The sequence below is a fragment of the Fundulus heteroclitus genome, chromosome 1 (assembly GCF_011125445.2).
Source record: "Fundulus heteroclitus isolate FHET01 chromosome 1, MU-UCD_Fhet_4.1, whole genome shotgun sequence".
Taxonomy (NCBI): domain Eukaryota; kingdom Metazoa; phylum Chordata; class Actinopteri; order Cyprinodontiformes; family Fundulidae; genus Fundulus; species Fundulus heteroclitus.
Genome location: NC_046361.1, coordinates 20,654,883 through 20,680,360, shown reverse-complemented (window position 1 = coordinate 20,680,360; position 25,478 = coordinate 20,654,883). Strand labels below are relative to the sequence as shown.

Here is a 25,478-nt window from a genome sequence, read left to right as displayed (position 1 = left end):
GTAGATGTAACGTGGCAATAAATTAATGCTTCTGCCAGGACTTAGCTGTATAACGACTCTTGAAGTTCTTAGCCTAAAGGATTCACACTGAATAAGCTTTGTGCGTGATAACAGTGGCAAAGTAACATCTGACATGTTGCTGTTGAGATTTGTCCACCTGCAGAGGATCATTAAAAGCATGCCAGTGACTTTGGCTTCCTCTGGCTACTTTTTTAAACTTAAGTTTTACAGTTTAGGGTTCGGCTTCAGCTGCAGGTTTGTTTGCTGCAGGTGCTTCTCCCCTTCCCGTTGCTTTTTCACATCATTCACGGTTGCCCTGCCCCTTCCAACACCGTCCTCCCCTTCTGCCCTCCCAACCATCCCCAAGCATGGGCTGCCGGTGGTTCACGGTCTAAATTTAAACTGCTGCAGGGCCAACTGCTCCTCCAGCCACTGGGCCTCTTCACAGAGGTGAACTCTTTCTGTCCGAGGCCATCAGCCAGGAAGAGAGGTCCGTGGCTCTGCGCGACGGAGACGGAGTAAAAGGGAGAGAGAGAAGAGGGCGGCGTGGGGAGGGGGGGGGAACCCACGCAGAAGAAAGGCTGCTCTGGAGCCTGGAGGCCTTCACAGAGGAAGATCTACACTGTACCCGATTTTGGGATTTTACATCAGCCCCTGATTGTTTAGTGGATTTTGTGGAAAGGCCGGGTAAGGTGAAGGCACCAGGATGGCGACCAACGCGGACGGGGCCAAGCCGGTCATCATGAACGAGGAGGAACTGAAGAAGAAGCAGAGGGAGAAGCTGAAGAGGCTGCAGGCCACGGGGGGCAACCCTCGTCCTGCCAGATCTCTCTTCCTCTTCACCCTGAAGAATCCTTTCCGCAAGGCCTGCATCAACGTCGTGGAGTGGAAGTATCCTTTATAGCCTTAAACCTAAACAGGCACACTTTGCGTACACTGCTACTGAATACACAGCATGCAACATATTCATTATGTTATACAGTTTCTGCCAGGGCACTGAATGAAGTTATTCTGAAACCTGTAATAGGGCGATCATTAACTTTTAGAGACTTCTGTAATGACTGTGGCTTGCTTCAATATTTGTAGGCCTCTGATTTCCCATTGGAGCCAATTGATACCAATCTGTTCCCATCTGGCAGATGAAAGCAATCAACTTCCTATTTCATGAACTGAATACCTTATTCTGCTGGTTTATGTGGAAAAATCACTGAAATACAGGCAGCCTGTTGTGATTTGTGAGCCAGATTCAGGCTTCTGACTGAAGGGAATATAATTTAAAACTGTTGGACGTTTTCGGCATTTAGCTTTGATCATATATACTTTTTTTCATTCAGGATTCATAGTGTCTATGAGTAACGATACCACCGTTTTTATGCCAGCCGGTGTTGTTTATAGACTTTAAAGATATCCCCTGTCAGATATAGTCATATTTAAGAATATTGATCAAAGGTCCATTTATCTCAGTAACTATCCACTAAATAAACCTCTTTCTATAGATTCATTACACACAAACAGATCCCTTTTCATACCTTAATTTCTGTTAATTATGTTAATTATTTTCCACTTATTCAGGTAATGCAAACACAACATTTAAGATTAGGATATTACATCAGATCAATAAAAAACTAATGCAGATATGTGGGCTTAATGAAAAGTGTTCAATACTTACTTAAAGGTTATTAATTTCAAAATGTACCTTTAATCTTACAAACAAGCCTCATTGGAACACATATCCTAGTATATTAAATATGACTCGCTCATGATTTTATGAATATTATAAGATTGGCTGTTTACATGCATACTTAGGGTGTGCTGTTCTCTGATTAACTTCATACAATAGAACGGACGCTGTTTAAATAGAGAGCTTTTGTAGACGGACTTGTAGAGAAATAAACATCGTCCAGTCAGACCAAAAACATTTTCCCCCTGACGAGCAGGCCCGGTTTAAATGGCCTGTCATATTCTTGGGCTCTGCAGCTGTCCCTGGACATCACACAGAGAGACATGATGCTGACCTGGCAGGGGAATTTTCTTGGAGAGCCCCCTATGGATGGGAATGAGGCAGCGCACCCGGCAGGATTACATTCACTCCCACCGCCATGCCAGAGAAGATTTCAAACCAGAGATCACTGCAGCTCATCTGTTTGATATGTTTTGTAACACTATATACATATATTAATCACAAAACTCAGACCATTACTCACACATAAAGAAAGTCACCTTTAAGTTGTCACTCAGTACCATTACGTTCTTCCCCACATGACGTAAAAGACATGTGCTGTTATGATCCTGAGCCTTCCTCATCCAGAACCTTTGAAATTATCATCTTATTAACGATCTTTGCCAACTGTATAGCTCTGGCTGTGTTCCTGCCCATGCCTGAAGAAGACAGTAATAACACCAACGCAAACTTGGTAAGCTCAAAAAAAATAAAAGCTTTGTGTGAAGTACAACCCAAACGAGCTCTTTGGTTACATTTAGACCCGTGTTCTTTTCTAATAGATGGCTTTGCAGCCTAATTAAGCGGATTGTAATGGTCGTGTTCATTTGCCAGACAGTTACATCTATTAGCTTGTAAGCATGATGCCGAGTGGCTGAGGGCTCCAGCTGCCCGTTGGTGTGAGTGCCAAGCGCCATTTCTAATGCCTCCAAATAAAACTCTGTTCTTTATTTGGAGTCCCATCTGTGTCTGTAGGGTCAATGAACAAATGTGCTCTTTATCCTTCAGTGATCATTTTGTTATATGCATTTATATTTTTGATCACTGGCTTGCGAAGCGGACAATAGTGCGAGAGCACGCCGTAATATATGATGAGCAGAAGCTGTTTTGACATTTTTTTTTGGAATAGAGTCTGGTTTTAAAGAAAAATGTAGGCTGGAGCCTAAACCAGCCAGATCTCACAGTCTGTAGCTTAAAAAGCTAAATCAAGGTGTTGGCAGGTCTTTGGAAATTTTTCTTTATTTTCACTTCACAGATGGGTTTTTTTTTGTTGGTTTTTTTGTTGGTTTTTTACTTTAGAGAGGCTTTGGGTGATGTTACATGTCAGGGCCACACAGTGGAAGCAAGGTTACGTTCTGTACTATATGGTTGAAAGTGTAGACCCAATTGTAAATGAAAAACAAAGTGAATGCTTTGATGGCTTATTTGAAAGCTGCAGATCTCTTATGTCATTCAGGAGAAGAGTTTCCATATAATTAGAGGCACTGTCCTATTCAGCTTTGTGTCCTCCATGAAATGCTGCTCGCTGTCATAAATGTAATGCATATGAGAAAATCAAATTCACAGTTTTGCTCTCTTCCCCGATTTGATTGGGTTGTGGTGCAAAGTCTACAACACATTGTCTAAAATTATAAATCAGGTCCTAATTGTTGTGGGAACATAATAAATACCAGTTACAAAATACAAAAGCTGTTTTTCCTTTTGAATAAGGACCACAAAAAATATATAATTTTGTGATACTGGCTAGTCTTTAGCTTTGACTCAAAGATACAGCTAAGATTTGCCTTGGGGAAGTTGGAATAGAACCTAGGACACCTACTCGACCCGCCGAGCCAATGGTACCGAGTCATTGTGTTGATCTGTGAAACTGTGGTTTGTGTTCATACTGGCTGGCGGTGGTCTCTGTCAGTCTACCCCAGGGCAGCTGTGGCTACTAACAAAGCTCACCACCGTCAGGGTGTGAATGTGTGTGTGAATGGATGAATGACTGATTGTAGTGTGAAGCACTATAGGGGTCTTCGGACTAGTTAAAGTGCTGTACAAGTACAAGCCATTGACCATTTGACCATACATATATCTATGGTTTATTGATACATCAATAAAGTATTGCCAGTGGATACAGCTGCACCATGATATCTAAATACACAAACTTTCCCACGGTCTAACAATTAATCAGTTTTCCTGTTTGAGCTCAGCTGAGATGACCACAATTGATTATATTTGCTTTTTGCTGTTGGTGAAGATCCTCAGTCATCCAGGTCATGATCAATCCAAAAGAGGTTAAAAATAAAAACAACTGGACTTCTATTCTAAAGCTGAAGCAGATATTTCTCAATTCAAAATGAATGATTTTGAATTGAGAAAGCTTCCTAAACGGGAAGAGAAACATCTTCAGCTTCAGAATAGAAGTCCAGTTTTTTTTTTTTTTAACCTTTTTTGGACTGCTTTTTGTTGGAAAAATAACATATATCATTTTTTTGCTTTATTCTGAAGCTTTATCTAAATGTAGATGCTTACAAACATTTCTTTAGTAATTGGTCGAACTACCTTTTAAAGTGATTAAGAATAAACATTTGGGGTACCGGTATAACTGAGTCAGGTTTGTAGGCCTCTGCCATCAGATTTTCAATGCTACTGAGATCAGGGATCTTCTACGGCCTCCCCAAGACTTTGTTATCCTTTAGCCACTTTTGAAGTTATAGCTTCTTCATCTCTGTGTGGCTTTTCAGTCCAGACTTGTTTCACTGTGGAGAATAACACCCCCTTCCCAGCACACTTCCCCCTCCTGACTGGTATGATGGTCTAAATCAGAGGTCTTGAACCCTGGTCCTCAGGACCCACTGTCATGCATGTGTTAGGCGGTTCCCTGCCTCCACACACCTGACTTAAATAAATAAGTGATTAATTGGCCTCTGTAGCCCTTGATGGTGGCTGAAAAGGTTCTGGAATCATTTGATTCAGGTGTGGTGGAGCAGAGAACCATCTAAAACCTTCTAAAGCGGGTCCTGAGAACCAGGGTTGAAGACCTCTGGTCTAAATTAAAGCACAGAGGGTCAACCCCTAGACTCTGCATCATGTTGATTTATAAAGTATTTTAAATTTCATCTGAAAACGTTATTTTTACACAGGCTTTTTGTTCTGTTTCAATTCCACTGGGTCTCATGTGGCAGTTGTCCTACTTTTAGCTTGTTTTTGGTCAGTTTTATGATCTTTCAGGTTTTGGTTTTTATTCCATTTATTTCATTGATGTTTTGTTTTTACTTTTACATCACTTTGGCCTAGTCTGTTGTTTTAAATCAAGTCCAGTGATGGTTTATTGTCATTGCACAAATTCAGAACAAGTTGTGGACATCAAACCTGCAGCATTCACATTATTTTGAGGTTCTGCTGCTTTGCAGAATCAAAATACAACACTGACGCATCTTAAGCATAGCATCAATCTTCAGCATTTGCTGCTTTATTAGGGACACCTGTTTAATTGCTTATTAACACATAAAGAGAACCGGCCAGTTACATGGTAAGATGTGTTGAAGACCACTTGCTGAGGTTCAAATTGAACATTGAAATGGATTTGTGGGAATTTATGTGGCGCGGTTGGTGTTGGACGATGGACTGGTCTAGTGCCTCGGAAACGGTTGATCCACTGGGATTTTCCTTTGCAAAAACCTCTCACGTTTATGAAGAATAGTCTGAAGATGAAAACATATATTCACTAAGCAGCAGTTATGTGGAGTAAAATGTCTTGCAGATATTATAGCGGCATTAACAGGCCTGGCTGAGTAAATCAAAAGGCAACAGTAGCTCAAATAACCCTTGTTAGAACCAAGGTTTGCATAACCACACCAGGTGGCATCACTGTTAGCTAAAAACAGGAAACTGTCCCTAAACTTGGTGTTGGCCCTCTAAATATGGACACTGACAGATTGTAAAAGCCTTGCTGGGTTTGACAAATCTTGAGTTCAGCTTCATTTAGCTGTAGAATTTGTGCCAAATTTGGTGAAATATTGTTCACTGGCTAACTTTAGGTACCAATTGAGGATTGTTTCAATGTCACAACCTACCCGAGTACTTTTGCTGAGCATGTTCATCTCTTTATGTTCACAGAAAACACATCTTCTGAAGGCTAATTCTTGCAGGATAATGTAGCATGTATGTCACAGTGCTCAGATTATCTCAATCAGGTTTATTATTAAACTTGATAAAGAGTTCAATGTACTTTACTGGCCTCCACAGTCACCAGATCTTAATTTAATAGAGCACCGTTGAAATGTGGTAAAATGGTAAATTCAGATCATGGATACGTAGGTTTAAAAAAAACACTAACATGTCAACATAGACCAAAACCAAAATATAACTTATATCCACCATAGTTATTAAGATTAATGAGATTGATGAGAACAAATTATAAAACAAGGTGAAAAAGATCTGTTTCCAGCAAGCAAAAGTTATTAAAGGTTGGCAGTAAACACGTATGTGGTATATGATGTTTAAATTTGTTATAGTTTTAATTATTTGAAGAACACAATCTTAATTGAACCGCATGTTTAGGACTCTAACAGTGTTTATGTGAAGGAGGACATCTGACACCTTCCAGCCTTGTTGACATACAATAATCTGTCTGATTTTCAGTGCAATGCTGCTTCTTTACCCATTTTGTTGTGGCTCAGTTAGCCTCCTGCCAGAGCTTGATTTACACCTCACTGTAATTTTTTTAAAGGGGAAAAATGTATCACATTTTATTTGATATGTATTACGTTTTATTGCAAGTATTAAAACGATAATCTTATCTACAGTATTACCAGCATTAACTAAGCTAACCATTCTGTACAATGAATGCTTGAAAACCAATCAAACACCTCCTTTGGTTTACCTTTACATGCTGCTAACCTTAGATATATGTACAATCTAAGAGACACAGGGCTTTACTTTAGAGAGAAACTTGAAGGGAACCTTGAGCCAAAACAATGAGGAACCAAGCCGTTCTTAAGTATAAGTTCTGAGTTTTTAATATACTATCTATAATATACTGAGGGAGAATTTACCTTAAAAAGAAATGTGACACTTAGACAGTCTCAGACTGTCTGATGTATCTCTCTTTTTGCAGGAAAGTCTGGAGTACATCTTCCTGATCATCTTCACATTCGAGTGCTTCATGAAGATCATAGCGTATGGGCTTGTGTTCCATGAAGGGGCCTATTTACGGAACTGTTGGAACATATTGGACTTTGTCATCGTTTTCATGGGGTAAGATGAGCTCCGAGCTGCAGCTAGATATATCTTTTCCCAGAGAACCTATCCCCTTCCTTTGACACAGTACTTTAAAGTTAAAAAATGTTCCTTTGAATTCCTTCTTTATAATGCTTATTTTTTGTTCCAACGCAGCAGTCTTGCAGTTCTGGGTGCTTATATAGCTTCATTATTTTTTCCTACAGACTCTTCACCTTTTGTTTGGATACCATAAACATGATCGCAGGAGTGCCCATGGAGAAGGGCGGGGGGTTTGACATGAAGGCACTGAGAGCGTTCAGAGTGCTGCGACCCCTTCGTCTTGTTTCAGGAGTACCTAGTAAGAGCCTGAGGGAAACCAGACGTTTGCAATGTATAAAAAGACAGATGATCATGTTTTCTCACCGTCTGGCGTTAAAGCAGACGAAATATTTCCAAAAATATTTATATTTCCAAACTTTCTGAATTGTGACATGGATGACTTTTTGGGATAATTTTTAATTACTTTCTTCAATTTAAGAAGTTTGTATGCACTGAGATTACAATGCCATTCAATATTTTTAGTAAGCTCAAATGATAAGGTTTTGGCTTTGCAAGCGTCTGACACGATAAATAAAAACTTTTTCCAAAAATTACATACAAGTATAAATATTTATATTTATACTTGTATATCATATAAATATTTGTATTTATTTATGTATGAGAATGTTCAGCCATTTCACAGTTCAAGGAGGTGACAGGTTCAGTGTCCCAGAGATGAATGGGTGCAACACCTTGTGTAGTAACTCCAGAACAAATGTAAAAAAAAAAAAAAAAAAAATGCTGACTTAAGCTGGTGAGAGAACAACGCTTATTTAAGGGCTGAGCCAAGAAGGTCTAAGCCAAGAAGGTCTGACTCAAGTATAGCAGTTCAGTATGGAAGAATTGGCTCAAATCACAGCAAACTATAACAAGAGGCTTAAGGAATGATACCCCAAATGTCTGACTGGAGTCTTGTAGTTCAAAGGACATCCCTGTATACAAAGGAAATGTATTGACCATTCTGAATATGAAGGAGGTCTCTCATTATTCTGGTGTTTAGCAAACCCCGAAACTATAACAATCCTGACTGACTTAAAACATCATAAAGTTAGTCTGATATAACATTAGTGAGTGAAAAAACGTTTTACGTCTGTAAATATGCTGTTACAGTTGTATACCTGCCACAATCCACACAGCTGCAGTGTTCAGTGAACTCACATCTTGCTACTGTTGATGATGATTCCAGGCAGAGCAGTATGTGGACACGTATGACCAACGGTTCCCTGTTCCGCTTGCAGATAATTCAGATGGTAATTTCAATGTGGTTCCAGTTGGTTGCGTGCAGACAAACCCCAAAGAAAAAAGTTGGTCTCCATTTAATAAACTTTGGTTTTATAGAAACAAAATTTCATGATTAGTGTTTCACATCTAAGTAGATTGAAGAGCAGGTCACATGACATCGTCAGTCTGGAAGCTGCCGCAGCATATACAGGCTCTCTTTCATTGTAAACGTCCTTGTAAAGAGAGAAAAACAGATTTGTCAGATGATCAACAAAATATTATGCATTACCTTCAATACAGTTTTGGAAGCTGTGTGCAGATAGCAAGCTGCAATAAAAGATTGGCTACCCAAATTGCTGTTGCATATCTTGCTAAAGCTGCTGCTAAAAAAAATCACAGATAGTACAAAAACATTCACACTTTGATGTTAAATACCAGTAAAACGTACCATAATTGCAATTTTATTGTAAAAACTATTCCTGACCATGTTGTTTCTTGTCCTTTATTGTAATATCCATACCATTTTCAGAGAGCTTCAGGATCTCAGCTACCAGAAATATCCATCAAGGGGTGTTGAAATTCATCCAAATAGGCAGATATATTAATGACATGAAGTACATGAATGCGTGGCTTTTGAACTGTTTAAATATTGCACCCAAGCAGTGCTCTGCAATTACAATATTTTACACATTAATATTATGATTACATAGAGTGAATGACTGAATCTTGTCAAGCGCTACTTTGGAGTACTAGTGAGAAAAGTTTAATCCGTCCCTGGAAACATCACTGAGCTCTTGTTTGTTTAAACTGTGATTCTCAGGCCTTCAGGTGGTGATGAACTCCATCCTCAAAGCCATGCTGCCTCTGCTGCACATCGCCCTGTTGGTGTTCTTACTGGTCACCATCTACGCCATTATGGGACTGGAGCTCTTTAAATGCAAAATGCACAAGACCTGCTACTACACTGGCACAAGTATTTAACAGGGCCACGATTGAAATAGATTACCTACAAGTCTTGATGCTAGCTTGCTTCATTTATCTCTCTTTCTTGCATCCACAGACATCTATGCAGCAGCAGAAGGTGAGCTGCCGGCTCCGTGTGCCCAGGCTGGCAACGGACGCCGCTGCATCATCAACGGTTCAGAGTGCAGGCCAGGCTGGGAGGGCCCCAACAACGGGATCACTCACTTTGATAATATTGGCTTCGCCATGCTGACAGTTTACCAGTGCATCACCATGGAGGGATGGACCAAAGTGCTTTACTGGGTCAGTAACTGGGAAGTTTGTCATCCTTGCAACAGTATCCCTGCAGCGTTCAGGGTTTCACATGTTAAATTTGTCGTGGCCGGTTGTTACGTGACTGACGGTCTTGAATTGTCTCTCAGGTGAACGACGCCATAGGAAACGAATGGCCATGGCTCTATTTCGTTCCTCTCATTTTGCTGGGCTCCTTCTTTGTGCTCAACCTTGTCCTGGGCGTGCTCAGTGGGTAAGATAGCTGTCGTGATGTTTCTACTCACGATTGAGCATTCTCTGTCTCTTCGGATAAATTAACACCTTCTTCCTTTCGGTCCTGCACAGAGAGTTTACCAAAGAGCGAGAAAAGGCCAGGTCACGAGGAGAGTTTCAGAAGTTGAGGGAGCGTCAGCAGCTGGATGAAGACCTCCATGGCTACATGGAGTGGATCACTCACGCTGAAGTCCTTGATGCTGACAGAGAAGGCAAAGGTGAGCTCTCTAAAACACCTACATATTGCTTGAACCTTTTGCAGATTTTGTTTCCTTATATCCACAAGCTTCAATGTATTTTCCAGGAATCTTACGTGATAGACCAAAATAAAGTAGTCCATCATAGTGAATTAGCAATGATGCATCTTCTAGAGGGCTGTTGATAATTTCAACAGGAAACTCCACCATGAAGACCAAAAAACACACAAATTAGAGAAACAGCCCAGAGGCCAATGGTAACTCTGGGGAGCTAGAGAGCTCAGGGTCATAAGCTGACATGACCCAACATTTTTGGGTCATGTCCTCCTCAGATCTGGCTTTCATGGACAGGAACCAACAACGAAGCCACATGAGACTTTTATGCAGGTTTCCACAAATCATGCAAGATTGACAGCAATCATTTGAAGAAAGGTGATCTGGTCTACTGAGACTAAAATCTAAAGTTTTGGGCTTACATTGAAAATGTTATGTGGTAAAAAAGTAATAATAATTACACTCCACATCACCATGTTTGCATTAACCAAACCACGGTCCCCACATCCTCACTTTTCTTCAGGAGGCACATGGCCAGCGTCAGAGTTAATGGGAAGATGGGTGGAGTTATATACAGGGCATTGCTGGAAGAAAATGTATTACAGTCTGGAAGAGACTAGATGGTACAAAGATGTTCGCTTTTCAACATCACAGTTTACCTAAATATGCACCCAGAGCTACAGTGGAAAGGTTTAAATCAGAATATGATTATGGGTTAGAATGGCCTAGTCAAAGTCCAAACAGTTTGCTGATTCTCAGGGGGTCAAATATGTACATTAAACCTTTCAGATTGTTATCAGTACATATCTTTGAACACTTCCTTTCACTTAATTGTGATGTGCTAATTTTATCTTGATCTATCAAATTGAATCTAAAAAAAAATACATGGAGGTTTGAGGTTTTGAGACTCCTCAAAATTTGTCACTATTTTTCCAGGCCTTTTGCCTCTTACCAGCGGAGACTCTGAAACAGACAGCCTGTATGACTTGGAAGGAAAGAGTCGTATCATCTACTACTAGTGAGTCGATCACGCTGTAAATGTATCATTGACGGCATAGTGAATTTACAGCTGTTCAGCACAGTGACGATGGAATATTTTCATGTTTAGCCGCCTGGCCCGTCGCTGGAACCGCTTCTTAAGGATGAAGTGTCTGATTTATGTGAAAACCAAGAGCTTTTACTGGGGTGTGATGTTCCTTGTGTTCCTCAACACGCTGACCATAGCTACTGAGTTCCACCATCAGCCTGACTCCCTTACATCCCTGCAAGGTTAGCACTTCGTTTATGTGTCTCCACACCATTTACTGTAAATATTTCCTCCCACTTTGACAACTTCTGTCTCTAATCTTTCATTTCCACAGATGTGGCGAGCCGGGTCCTGCTGGTGCTATTTGTCATTGAGATGTTTGTGAAGATGTACGCTCTGGGACCCAGAGCGTATTTCATGTCCCTGTTCAACCGTTTCGACTTCTTTGTGGTGCTCTGCGGCATTCTGGAGATGATCATGTTGTCAGCAGGAGCTGTGGCTCCGCTGGGTTTCTCTGTGCTCAGGTGTATTCGGCTGCTAAGGATCTTCAAAGTGACAAAGTAGGTTTATTCTCTTTTAACTTCTCTCCCAAGCAAATTTGAACCATTAAAGCGTAATCTGCAATTTCTGAATTGGTTTTGCAGGTACTGGACCTCTCTAAGCAACCTGGTGGCCTCTCTCCTCAACTCTGTTCGCTCCATCGCTTCTCTGCTCCTCCTTCTCTTCCTCTTTATTGTCATCTTCTCACTCTTGGGAATGCAGGTGTTTGGGGGGAAGTTCAACTTTGATGACCACCGCCCCAGGCGCAGTAACTTTGACAACTTCCCCCAGGCCCTGATTAGTGTGTTTCAGGTGAGGCTTTTCGAGAAGCTGTGCTCCAATGCAACATAAAGACATTTGGCAATAATTGCTTTTTGATTACCTTTTCTTAGATCCTTACAGGAGAGGAATGGACCAACATCATGTACAATGGTATAATGGCATATGGAGGGCCTGAGATCCCCGGCATCCTGGTTTCAATCTATTTTATTGTCCTTTTCGTCTGTGGAAACTGTATCCTTCATGTTGCACATCAATATTATCTTCATCTTAAAAATTCAAATCACAGCAACTGAGTTTTTGTTTTCCTGAGCTCATGGCGACCAGACATCCTCCTAAATGTCTTCCTGGCCATTGCGGTAGACAACCTGGCCGAGGCTGAGAGTCTGACTTCAGCTCAGAAAGAAAAGGCGGAGGAGAAGATGAGAAAGAAGCTGCTAAGGTGAATAAAAGGACACTTTTTTATAGGTTTTTTATATGGCAATGGGTTCCAAAGACCCCAGTTGGGGTTACTGATCAACAAGTGTGAAGTCTTCAGATACGTCAAAGAATTCAACTAAATAATCAAGTAAAAAAAAAAAAAGCACACAGCATTTTTTAAAAAGTGTCCTGTCTGGCGGTGTAGCATTAAGAATTGCTGTCTTAATGCCAAAGAAAGTCCAACAGATTTAACTTTCACAAATGGACCATTGTTGCTTTCACCGTAGTGCTCTGCTTGATTATATATGCATAAAGCTTTATTAGATTTTATTCTGGGACTATTTCGTGTTCAATGGACACAAAAACAGGAAGGTAGAAGAAAAAAAAAGAAGAGCAAACAGCATATTAAAAAAAACATTAATGATTTTAATAAAGATTGGTATACTCAATACCAGATACTCCACCATGTGTTTGTGGGTAGGAAGTTGAAAAGTTTGGAGGAATTGGGTCACAGTTGGTCAATGTGTTTCATTCACCTTAATGTATTTGATTCAGATTGCTTTCCATTTTGCCCCACGTAGGTCCAAAATGCCAGAGAAAACTGATGAGGAGAGGGAGAGGATAGCAAAGAAACTGGCTGAGCAGAGAGCCAAAATGGAGGGTATGCCCACCACGGCCAAGGTTTGTACTCTCTCTGGTATCATATCACACAGTGGGGAGTGTAAATATGTTTAGTCAACACTGATCTTTTTTTTCCAGCTCAAAATCGATGAATTTGAGTCAAATGTCAACGAAGTGAAGGATCCATTTCCACCTGCTGATTTCCCAGGTAAGGCAAAAAAGTGTTGAGGATTTTTTTTAACTCAAACATTTCTCTTTGTCAAAACGTTGAAATGCCAATGAAATAACTTTGAATCACTTTACACACACTGTTATTTCTGCAGGTCTCGTTATTGTTCTACAGTTTAAGCAAAGATATTTTCTGGAGACAAGATGTTTGGGATGATCAGATAAAGATGTTTAGATCCTGATGCTGATCACAATCATATTGGAGGTCTGATCCTTAATGAGAATCAATGCAATATAATATGCAGCATTACATGGTCTGCATTAAGAGTCTGACTGTGTCCCACTTAACTTACAGCGTTGTTGTCACTCCTATTCATTTAGTCCTGAAAGGAACAGATATTTTGTTTCTGGCTTCCAGCCTTATTATACTGCTCCAACACAGGGTCCACTATCATGCTGGGCTAAAGCTAGTTCACGCTCTGTTTAGTGCAGAAGTCTTCGACAGTTCAGGTAACATCATATTTCAAGCCAGTTCCACATAATTGTGTGGGGGAAAAACATTTTAAGAGAAGGTTTTTTTCTCCTGCTTCTTAAACTTTGTCTTACACTTTAAAATGTAGAGTTTGGTTAGGGGCTGATCATACCAACCATTTCATAATTCCTAATTGGGATCTAACATTTGAGATCAGATCAAATGTCAGACATTTTTAGGTTGGCTTTTTAGATGAATAACTATTAGATAAGTGAGACAGGCATCATTGATACGTTATAGGCGATGATGAGGAGGAAGAACCTGAGATCCCAATCAGTCCTCGACCCCGACCGATGGCTGATCTGCAGCTCAAGGAAGAAGCCGTTCCTTTGCCAGAAGCCAGCTCCTTCTTCATATTCGGCCCTCAGAACAAGTAGGACTCTGACTTGCGTCAACATGCACCTTATTAAGTAAAAGACGCACATGGCATTCTGTTAAACATTGCAGTTAGATATCTCTATACATGTTTTTTTTACAATTTTCTATTTGGTATGCAGGTTCCGTAAGCTGTGTTACAAGATTATCAACGCCTCGTCCTTCACCAACCTCATCCTTCTTTTTATCCTGCTCTCGTCCATCTCACTGGCGGCTGAAGATCCCATTGATCCAAAATCCTATAGAAACCAGGTGACATCCAAGTCTAATGCAACGTGCTTGGACAGCAGTATGATGAAGCCAACAATTACCAGCTATGATTCTTTATGTGCATTTTTTTCCCCCCCAGATCTTGGCCTACGCTGACATCGTCTTCACAACTGTGTTCACCATTGAGATTGTGCTAAAGGTAAATCCAGGATTTAACTTATTGTATAATCATTAAAACAAATGAACAGTTCTGAAGTGAATCTTTGGAATGATAAAGTAAAGCTAACAGGAATATTTTACATTTTAGTCAGATGCAAAAGAATATAGGTGCAAAGGCTTTCATGTAGCAAGTTTTGATTAGCGGCATTACTGCTTATAAAATAATACAACAAAAGAGTAGATGACAACAATAGTTACTGATTAGTCTCACTGAGATACAGTTGTCCATTACAAACAACAAAAATTAAATTGATTTGATCCAGCACCGCTGCATGTATAACTGCACTGATTTCTGTGGCAGATGACTGTTTACGGAGCGTTCATGCACGAAGGGTCTTTCTGTCGTAACTCGTTCAACATCCTGGATCTGATTGTGGTCACAGTGTCGCTGCTGTCCATGGGAATGGAGTGAGATTACATTTAATAATCACACTGTTGCTAATATTCTGAACATAATATAGAATATTATGGTAAAAAAATTCTAAGACAAGCACATTAAGCTTGTTATTTTATGTGTTGTTTGCAGATCCAGTGCCATATCCGTGGTGAAGATTCTCAGGGTGTTGAGGGTGCTGAGGCCTCTCAGAGCCATCAACAGAGCTAAGGGTTTAAAGGTAAATAAAGTGCTAACATAACAAGGCAAGGCAAGTTTATTCATAAAGCACTTTTCAGTAACACAATTCAGTAAGACAATTCAAAGTGCTGTAAAGTAATAAACAGTTCTCCTCTGATAATAAATGACTGTGGTATCTGACAGAAAACTTGCACATGTAGGGTTAGAAACATGTTTTGAGTGTACAAAAAAAATGACACCCCCTGTACTGAATAATTTTCCATGCGACTGATTTATTATCACAATGCATTTCCTTTCTCAAATATTGCGGTTATAGTAATGGATTTATTTGTAAATCTTCCTTTCTCGTTGCAGTTTTAGATTTGATCAGGTAGTTTAATTGGCCATTTTAGACTTTTCTAAACCGGTATGAGATTAATACAAGGGAACATAAGGATGTTTAGGACTTGACTGATGAAAAACAAAGGAGTTCAATTCAATTCAATTTATTTATATAGCGCCAAATCATGAAACATGTCATCTCAAGGCACTTTACAAAGTCAAGTTCAATCATAGTATACAGATTGGGTCAGATTATACAGATTGGTCAAAAATGTCCTATATAAGGAAACCAGTTGATTGAATCAAAGTCCCGACAAGCAGCATTCACTCCTGGGGAAGCGTAGAACCACAGGGAGAGTCGTCTGCATTGTCCATGGTTTTGCTGCAATCCCTTATACTGAGCAAGCATGAAGCGACAGTGGGAAGAAAAATTCCCCATTAACGGGAAGGAAAACCTCTGGCAGAACCAGGCTCAGTATAAACGGTCATCTGCCTCGACCGACTGGGGGGTAGAGAAAACAGAGCAGAGACACAACAAGACAGACAAAAAAGCACAGAAGCACACATTGATCCAGTAATTGAGTTGTTCTTAAGGAGCACATTGGATTAACACTTACCTACCAAGGGAACCTAAAGCGCTTTGTGGTAAGTCCAGCCTCTCTGATGGCCACTGTTTGTGACAAAAGAAAAAAAATCTGGCTACATTCTAGTAGATGTTAAAATTTCTGCTCTGGTTTTAACTAAATTTGTTACTCTGATGCATCTGGGCAACAACACGGCCTTTTCACCCAACAAATGTATCACCAGATTTTTTTCTATAAGTGAGAACTGTAGTAGTGAATGGAAGCAGCGACAAGTCACACATTTTTATGCACAATCCATTTATGATTTACTCATAAGGATATACCAGTAAAGGTCCAACTAGATATCTCTAAACAAAATCTGATTATTTCACAAAAAGTCACATATGTAGTGTCTGAAAGGGAAATTAAAATACTGATTAATCTTTCCGCTCAAGCACGAGGAAAAAACATTGCTGCACCATGAGTGTAAATGTGGAAGTAAATTTTAGCGAGCGGTTGTTGGTTTTTAAAGCAGATGTTTTGTACTGATTGATGATAATAAATAAAAACCATGCTGAAACAATGCATCGTCCTAACTGGGAACATGGTCGCTGAATGGCCAGACTACTGACTCCACCTGAGCTGTCTTTGGTAGCAGTGTTTTGGTCATTTTCTTGCAGCCAGGTTTATATTTTATTATCACTCTTGGGCTCATAGATTTCTGACTCCCTGTTTGGTGGATGAGGGGAAATATGCTCCCTTCATCCGTTTACCTTCACCAACCCCTCGCCGACTTTTTGTTTTTAAAGGATCTTTATAAAAAATAAGACTGCTCACTCTATTCTTTTTTGTATTCCTAAAAACAGCCACACATCAATTCACAGGCCTATTATTGTTAGGGAGGGGTGTTTTTTTTTTCTTTGAATAAAAGAAAACAATCAGCATCATGTTTTATTTAAAAGACAGTCCCCCTCTGAGGTTCCAGACCACACCTCACAATCCATATCTGGCATTGTCTCTGTTACTAAAGTAACATCCGCTTAGAAAATAACTTTTATTGGGATTTATTAATAAATCCTACTTTTTTTTTAAAGACATTTTTAGATTTCTTCTCTTTCGCTCAGGGGAAATGTAACATTTTCACTGTAAGGTTACTAAATCATTTAACCATCTTTTGACTTAGAATTGCTCTCAGTTGTTTAATTTCTCCCTGTTTTTTTTTTTTTTTTTTTTTTTTCACAGCATGTGGTTCAATGTGTGTTCGTGGCCATTAAAACAATCGGCAACATTGTCCTGGTCACCATGCTGCTGAATTTCATGTTTGCCTGCATTGGAGTGCAACTCTTCAAGGTAGTTCATTTCAAAATAATCCTAAATTAAGGTCACATTTGTAAATTACTCAACAGTAGGTACGGAGGCCTCTTTGCTTGAGGATTTTAATCAATCGCCAATCTCTTCCCTGCCAGGGTAAATTCTACAGCTGCACAGACCCAACCAAAGTGACTGCAGAGGAATGCCGGTAAGGCAAACAACACTGACGCACCATAGACTTAATTCATCAGAGAGTCATGACCTCTTGCATATTCTTAGGGGATACTACGTGAAACATGTGGAGAACTCACTGCAAGAAACAGTTCTGGCTAGAAGAGAGTGGACCAACAGCGACTTCAACTTTGACAACGTGCTCAACGGGATGCTGGCTCTGTTCACCGTTTCAACGTTTGAGGGCTGGCCGAAGTGAGCTCAGAATACGTTTTGATTTGATAAATTGTGCTTCAAAGGTGAGCTTGTTGCACAGAGCCTCCATCTCTCATCCTTGCCCTGGTCCTTTTTTCTTTTTTACCAGACTCCTGTACAGAGCCATAGATTCAGCAGTGGAAGACATGGGTCCAGTCTATAACAACCGTGTGGACGTGTCCATCTTCTTCATTATCTATATCATTCTCATCGCCTTCTTCATGATGAACATCTTTGTGGGCTTTGTCATAGTCACCTTTCAGGAGCAGGGAGAGCAGGAGTACAAGAACTGCGAGCTGGACAAGAACCAGGTAAGGTGACGCTGAGGAATCTGGGTTTATTTTGGTCCTACAGAATCAGAATACGGTATAAGATGCTTTGCAAACGCATTCGTGTTACTTGAACTTGTCGGGGGGGCAAACCTCTGTGTGTTTTACTGGAATTTTATTTATCAGAGCCTCACAAAAAAGTGCATGTGATTGGGAAGGGAAAACGGTGCCTCCTGGAAATGTTTCACAAATAAAAATGAGCCCAGTGAGATGTGCGTTTGTGTTCAGTCCCCCTGAGTCAAGTCTTTGCCGAGCTTCTCTACGGTGATGGTTTGTTCAGCATAAATTACAGTATTTGTTCTCTGCAACACGTAGCATTTTGAATGATCGGCAAAACAGTGCAATGACAATAAAATTGTATTCTATTCTAAAATGTAATTTTGGTTTAATCTGACCAGAGAACTGTCTTCCTTTTTTATTACCCTACATTATTTAGTGGTAAACCTTGAACAGCGCTTCTTTTCTGCTAAATTACACACAGTTAGACTGGATTATATTTTTGGTAACTTCTGAAGGCAGATGGTTAGATTGGATTTTAATAGCGTAAAGAGGACTGAATGCCAAATGCACTCCACAATTTTCTTATTTTTTATTTGTTAAAACATCAGTAATCCTGCATCACTTTCCTCCCACTTCACAATTATGCACCACTTTGTGTTGGTGTGTCACATTACGTCCAAATAAGATACTGTATATTCATTTGTGGCTGTAAAATGCAACTCATGCGTGGCTGACAGTTTTACTTTTAACACACACTTCCTGTCTGTCCTGTCCCACATCAGCGCCAATGTGTGCAGTATGCCCTGAAGGCTCGCCCTCTTAGGTGCTACATCCCCAAAAACCCGTACCAGTACAGAGTGTGGTACATCGTCACCTCCTGCTACTTTGAGTACCTCATGTTCTTCCTGATTATGCTGAACACATTGTGTCTGGGGATGCAGGTAAGTTATGGCGATGAGGCTGAAGCCACAACTGATCATTATGGAAATCTTTTAAATTATCTTGTATTTTGATTTGCGTGCCAGAATAACAGGGCTTGGGTTTATTTATTGGGCTCGTAATGTCTAAACTTGATCCTGAAAAATGACATTCTGATTACAAATTCCAAGATTTGTGTGATTTGATGGCAACATAAGCATTAGACCTGCACAATATATCAAATTGCTATCTTCCTTGCACTGTTTTTACAATATTGCAGTCGCTATGGACTGCATAGATGCAAATTTTGTAGAATATTATTATCCAAGTGCCATGAATTCACATTCTGTATGCCAATAAGACGTATGTCCAATTAAATGGACTCCAACTCAAAGAAAACGGTCAGGACAAGAAAAAAAAGCAAGAAAAGTCAGAAAAATATGGGTTAATTATACAAATATTGTCATCTCAATATTCAGCGATATCATCGTAATCATATGTTCTCCAGCTTATCTATTAGGTGTAATAGTGTTTTTCACACCAGCTGGCATTTTCACAAATCAGATGTGGGGTGTTGTCATATATTTGCATGATCTTTTCTCACGTTTAGCACACCTTACATAATCAGATCTAATGAAGGGATTTTGTTTTTTGTTTTTATTCGGAACAGCACTGCAACCAGTCGAATTATGTCACCAAGCTGTCAGACACTCTGAACCTGATCTTCACTGTGCTCTTCACAGTGGAGATGATACTTAAGCTAATGGCCTTCAAAGTGAGGGTAAGTACTCTGATGTTATCTGTTGTTACAAACAGATACCCAGCAGTGAATCTTCGCATCAGTATACTCTTCTTCTTCTTCTGTTCTTCATTTATGCTCTTTGTGCAGGGCTACTTCGGAGATCCCTGGAACGTCTTTGACTTCATCATAGTTATAGGTAGCGTTGTTGACGTCATCCTGAGCGAAGTCGATGTGAGTATGAATTATATGTGTTTGGAGAAATGTATTTCAGATTGTTGTTGCAGGCACTATTTGCCGATGCCCCCCTGGCGGGTCAAAATGAGGCTTTGTCAACCAGCAGTTTGTAGAGATTGTGTTTATTTGTTAATCTGAGGTTTTCACACAGTCCTTTACCCCTTTTTGCTCCTCCGTTTTTAGAGCTCCGCCGCACTTTGTGCATCCCCTGATCCACTTTCATTACAAAGGCACAAGCGTTGTTGCCATCACTCATTCCAGATTTGACAAACATTGCACAGCTTGTATGTGTTGTGAGCACCTAAGAAGAGCACTTGTTTGAGTTAGGAAATTAATTACATTTTTTGTTACACATATTGTGTCAGTTTTTAATCTTTTTGTTCCACTTTCGACACGTATTGCGCTGTGCTATCCTCGTGCACAAACTGGCCACAAATTCCCTCTATTTCCACAAATTTCTCGAGTTCCACGTCATCGTTTTACGCACACCCCTCCATCACTCCTCCCTCTGTCCTTCATCCACCTCACTCCTCGTTTGTCTATCCTCCACAGGCCGCCCTGGACTCCAGTGGAGGACTGTACTGTCTCCATGGCTGTGCTGTAAATATCTGCACCGCTGCATGAGCCTTGCTGTGTGAGCACTCTGCTAGGTTCTCAACTAAAACGCCGCGCTCTCTTTCACCTTTGCACTCTCTCTTTAGTCTGACGAGTCGTGTGTCGATGCTTCGGTTGTGTTTGTCAATGTAAAAGTGCAAATGTAAGCCAGGCCTGAGTCAGGATGGTAATTTATCCTGAAGGTTAGTTTTTAGAATTTGCATCAACACGTTTAGAGCTCAAAACTGGATGAACGATGGAACAAATGTACAATTTTTGATGCAAAGTGTTTGGATTTAATGCATTTTGCATGGTTTAAAGTCTTCAGTCTGTCCGATTTGTTATTCATGTAATTAATGCAAGTTGGATGATTAACATTACCCTTTTTTAAAAGTTGACAATGTGCAGCTATCTTATCAGGCTGCCAATTGATATTTCAGCCTTGCAAAACTATTCATAACCCTTGAACTTTTACACATTTTCTCTTACTCAAACCTCAGTATACATTAGCAGGGTTGAATGCGAAACATCAATACACAGTTTTAAATAGTTTCATTATTAAAAATAGGAAATGTTTGGCGCCCCTTTGCACCGCGCCCCTAAAAACTGTCTAAAGGCATCGTTTGCTCCAGGGGCAGCTAGCAGCTCTACACATCTAGAGAGTGAAATTTTGAACTTTGCATTCTCAGATGAACAATCGATTGAACAAGGCTTTGTGGGATGTTTTAGACCCTATTATGTGCAGCGTGTGTCATTGCTGAGACTAAATTGCACACAGGTGGATTACAGTCTGTTCCTGAATAAAGTGACTTTTGAAGTTAATTATTTGCTCTGGGTTTTATTTGGGTGTATCAGACTGAATGGGGGCTGAATAAAAATGCCCGTGAGAGTTTTTCAGAACAAGTTTTAAAACAACGTAATCTTTTCTTTTTGTTTCACATTTACGCGCAACCCTGCCTTGGTCTATGCATAAAATGCAGCCAAAAATGCCCTGAATTTATGATTTCAACAAGACAAAGTGTGAAAAAGTTAAATGGGAGTGAATACTTTTGTAAATATTCAGCAAAAACACCGGCAAAAATTATTCACACAACTTCCTCTTTGTGCAGGAGACAGATCCCATGGAAGTAATTGCAGTAAGTCAATATAATCTCATTATCTACGAACAGTCGGGTTTTTGTGGTTTGCCTCTTTGAAGCAGCCATCCTCTTTTGTCCACAGGCATCTGAAAACGCCTCGGTCTCCATCACATTCTTCCGACTCTTCCGTGTTATGCGTCTGGTCAAGCTGCTGAACCGTTCGGAGGGCATCCGTAACCTGCTGTGGACCTTCATCAAGTCTTTCCAGGTTTTCATAACATTGTTTTTTATTTTTACATCTCTATTTCCTGCAGTGCTTCTGTTCTGACCAGTGTGTTTTCTGTCTGCAGGCTCTCCCTCATGTAGCTCTGCTCATAGTGATGCTCTTCTTCATTTATGCTGTGATCGGGATGCAGGTACAGTCACCACTGTTACTTCTGCTGGAGACAGAACCTTGTGGTTTGTTGTCATGTATCTGGATGAGGGTAGCCAACATAATGCACGTTTTAATTTGCTTTGTAAATACCTACAGATCTTTGGAAAGGTAGCCTTAGTGGACGGCACGCAAATCAACCGCAACAACAACTTCCAGACATTCCCTCAGGCTGTGCTGATGTTATTCCGGTGGGCACCTTATCCAAAATGTGCGGTAGATGTTTTTGATATTTAAAGCCTGTTTCAGAGTGTCTTTGTGTACCCAGATGTGCTACTGGAGAGGCTTGGCAGGACGTCATGATGGCGTCCATGTACGGGAAGAAGTGTGACCCCAAATCTGATTTCCTGCCTGGAGAGGAGTACACCTGCGGGTCCAACTTTGCTGTCTTCTACTTCCTCAGCTTCTACTGCCTCTGTGCCTTCCTGGTCAGAAGTGGCTTTATTTATAATCCTCCTCCTTTATTTACCAATCATAACGTTATAAAAAATCCCCCCTATATGCGAAGTGAAAGTAGAATCTGGTGCGGTTAAAGATGCATCTTCTCTCCATCCTAATCCAGATCCTCAACCTGTTTGTCGCGGGTCATCATGGACAACTTTGACTATCTCACCCGTGATTGGTCTCTTCTTGGCCCACATCATCTGGATGAGTTCAAGAAAATCTGGGCAGAATATGACCCCCGAGGCCACGTGAGCCTGAATACTATTCCAAGTTTCACATCTTATATTATAGCTACTAAAAAGAAAAATTATAATTGTTATGAGAAAAACAACATCTCTCTTACTTACAGGGGGAGGATCACGCATCTGGACGTGGTCACGCTGTTGACGACGTGATCCAGCCTCCATTGGGAGCTCGGCAAGTTCTGTCCCATCGCGCTGCGTGCAAGGTACACCCGCCCAGGAAGCAACCGGGTGTTAAATGTAACAATCTGCAGTTTAGGTTTGAAAGTTACCTCCGCCATCAATAATGGGCGGTATTTTAATTTTGCCCTTGTAATTATTTATTTGAGAATGGTGATACACTTAAAAACCTCGAGGTTGTTCTGCTGGAACACCTCGGTTTGTCCACGTCTCAGTCATCATAGTTGTTGATGTGAGGTGAAGTTCAAAAATCCTATGAGATGCACTTGTAACCGCTGTATCTTTTGTCTTTAAAATACCAGAATTGGCAACATACCTTATATTTTCTGTCCAGTTACATATTTTTTAATTATTAAATCATCAATTCTATGATAGGTTACTCGGTACTTGAGTAGCCTTCTTACTGAATACCTTTTTACTCTTACTTGCATAATTTCTTGGATGACAACTTTTTACTTTTACTTGAGTAAAAATATGTTGAAGTAGTGCTACTCTTACTTAAGTACAGTTTTTAACCACTTCTGATTAGACAGACACGCTTTGTCCAATCTGACATTGGTGGTGCTATTTTTCAAAGATTGCGCAAAAACTTTAGTCACTAGATGTGTAAAGCTGGTGGAGGCTTCCCACAAAATACTTGCAACTTTAGTAAAAGAAAGTTCATACAAAGTAGTCTTGTAGCAAAAACTCAAATCCTGCAGAAGTCCAACAGAACACCTATATAACTGGTTTGCATCCTCTGAGTCCGTGTTGATGTTGATTTGCTTCACTGCGGACATTGACGGTCACACCTTCCAGTTTAACTTTCTTTCACCGGAGGGGAACGGTTTGGGTCAGATGGTTGGGTGCCCCAGCAGGACTAATCAGGCCAGCTTCTGGAATATGCAAACCTGGAAACCTGACCCTGCGTATTTGGATTAGAGGAATTTCACATAAAGTCGAACCTTTGCACCAAGTTAAAATTCTTTCAAATCTACACTGGAAAGAGAGCAATTCATGATTAAATGCTCAAAAGAGAATGAAATATAGGTACAATGATGAGCGTTTATAAACCAAAATGTAAAGCAGAAGGCCATCGTTTGTCTTCCTTGTATCTGCAGCGTTTGGTTGGGATGAACATGCCTCTCAACAGTGATGGTACCGTCACGTTCAACGCCACCCTGTTCGCTCTGGTCAGGACGGCACTAAAAATCAAAACAGAAGGTGCAGCACATCGAAAAACCTGTCCATGTGAAAACAGCGACTCAAAATTCACCTGTTAAAATCACTTCTCTTTTTTTTTTGTCCTTAAAGGAACTTTGGGAGCAGGCCAACGAGGAACTAAGAGCAATTATAAAGCAAATCTGGAAACGCACAAGCATGAAACTGTTGGACCAGGTCATCCCCCCTATTGGAGGTCAGTCTATGGACACAGATACTTTTCTGTCACAAAATAATTCAAAACTTCTCACATATGACGGATATCTGTGACCTACAGATGACGAGGTGACTGTGGGGAAATTCTACCAAACCTTTCTGCTCCAAGACCATTTCCGAAAGTTCATGAGAGCCAGGAGGAGTATTAACGGCTACCGCACCGACTAAGAAGAGCGCCTCGTCGTCAGAGATTCAGGTTGCCTGAAAAAGATCTAGATCAGATTTGAACTTCCAATGTTTATGAACATGGAGGGGATCTTGATCTCAATTTCTTGCCATCTTCTGTTCTTTCCTAGGCGGGTTTGAGAAGCATAGAGGAGGAAGCAGCTCCAGAGATGCACAGGGCGATTTCAGGAGACTTGCAGAACGAGGAAGAAACTGTACACAGCTATGGGAGAGGCTGCAGAAGAAACCATTTATCAGGTAGGAAACCCGTTCTTAACAGACGTCGGTCCTGCTTGTGGATGTTGACTTCATTTCTTAAAATCTTAGGGGCTTCTAACTTTCTACATCCATAATACAACCCGTATCAGTTTGGAAAATAATGGGAAACTTTGACATGGAGGGATATTGACGACCTTCGCATGCTCGTGTTTATTTCACCATTGATGAGACGTTTGACCTGCTCTTGTGGTCGCCTTGCGTTGGCATCTCCAGCGTTCGCATGGTCTGTTCGGCAACCGGGTGGAGTCCTTCTCCGCCGAGGCCAGCGATCCGCAGAACTCCCAGATGACGAACCAGCGGCCCCTCCAGTTCTCAGAGAGCCATCTGAGTCTCCCCCCAACTCCGCCTTGGTGCCCAGTGGAGATTTTTTCCCCACGGCCCTGCCCCCAAAAGCACACGAACAACAACGCCTTTGCGGAGTGAGTCCCAACACCCACTGCTATCCAGCTGGATGTGCGACTGCTTGTGACGTTTGCTGTTTTTTTTGTTTTTTTCTCCCCAGATTCTTCCTCGAGAGAGAAGCCAGCCCCGACGAGTTGTATAATCCCTCTGAAGATGAGGACCCAGGTATGACAAAGGCATAAGACACTGAGGGACATGGCTGCACCCCACACATACAGCACCACGCAGAGCGTCTTTCCCATTTGTCACAATAAAACCGCAAACTTTAGCGTATTTTATCAAGATTTTAAGTGATAGACCAACACAACATAACTGTGTAGGGGACAGATATATTTCTGAAAGCGAGACGTGTGCTCCTGAAGGCCTTTTTCTTTGTTCGTTTGACTTTGTGGTGTTTATTAGCAATCTTCTGTGGTGTAGTCTGTAG

General features: G+C 40.7%; 1 protein-coding gene and 1 pseudogene across 1 annotated transcript; both read left to right on the top strand.

The window, feature by feature from the left end:
* Positions 1-436: 436 nt before the first annotated feature.
* Positions 437-22,576, top strand: LOC118563223 (dihydropyridine-sensitive L-type skeletal muscle calcium channel subunit alpha-1-like). Its single transcript, XM_036137538.1, has 35 exons — positions 437-891; positions 2,309-2,414; positions 6,825-6,964; positions 7,153-7,286; positions 9,069-9,221; positions 9,309-9,514; positions 9,634-9,737; positions 9,830-9,975; positions 10,945-11,026; positions 11,117-11,277; positions 11,370-11,595; positions 11,680-11,887; positions 11,968-12,088; positions 12,182-12,296; positions 12,856-12,955; positions 13,034-13,103; positions 13,836-13,968; positions 14,093-14,222; positions 14,320-14,379; positions 14,701-14,807; positions 14,926-15,013; positions 17,100-17,207; positions 17,324-17,376; positions 17,448-17,594; positions 17,704-17,905; positions 18,706-18,864; positions 19,512-19,622; positions 19,731-19,814; positions 20,370-20,417; positions 21,521-21,547; positions 21,633-21,758; positions 21,841-21,906; positions 22,023-22,114; positions 22,192-22,351; positions 22,486-22,576. The coding sequence occupies exons 1-35, from the start codon at positions 707-709 to the stop codon at positions 22,525-22,527; spliced, it is 4,200 nt and encodes a 1,399-aa protein (XP_035993431.1). The 5' UTR covers positions 437-706; the 3' UTR covers positions 22,528-22,576.
* Positions 22,577-23,907: 1,331 nt separating this feature from the next.
* On the top strand, positions 23,908-25,233 carry LOC118562850 (annotated as a pseudogene).
* Positions 25,234-25,478: the final 245 nt, after the last annotated feature.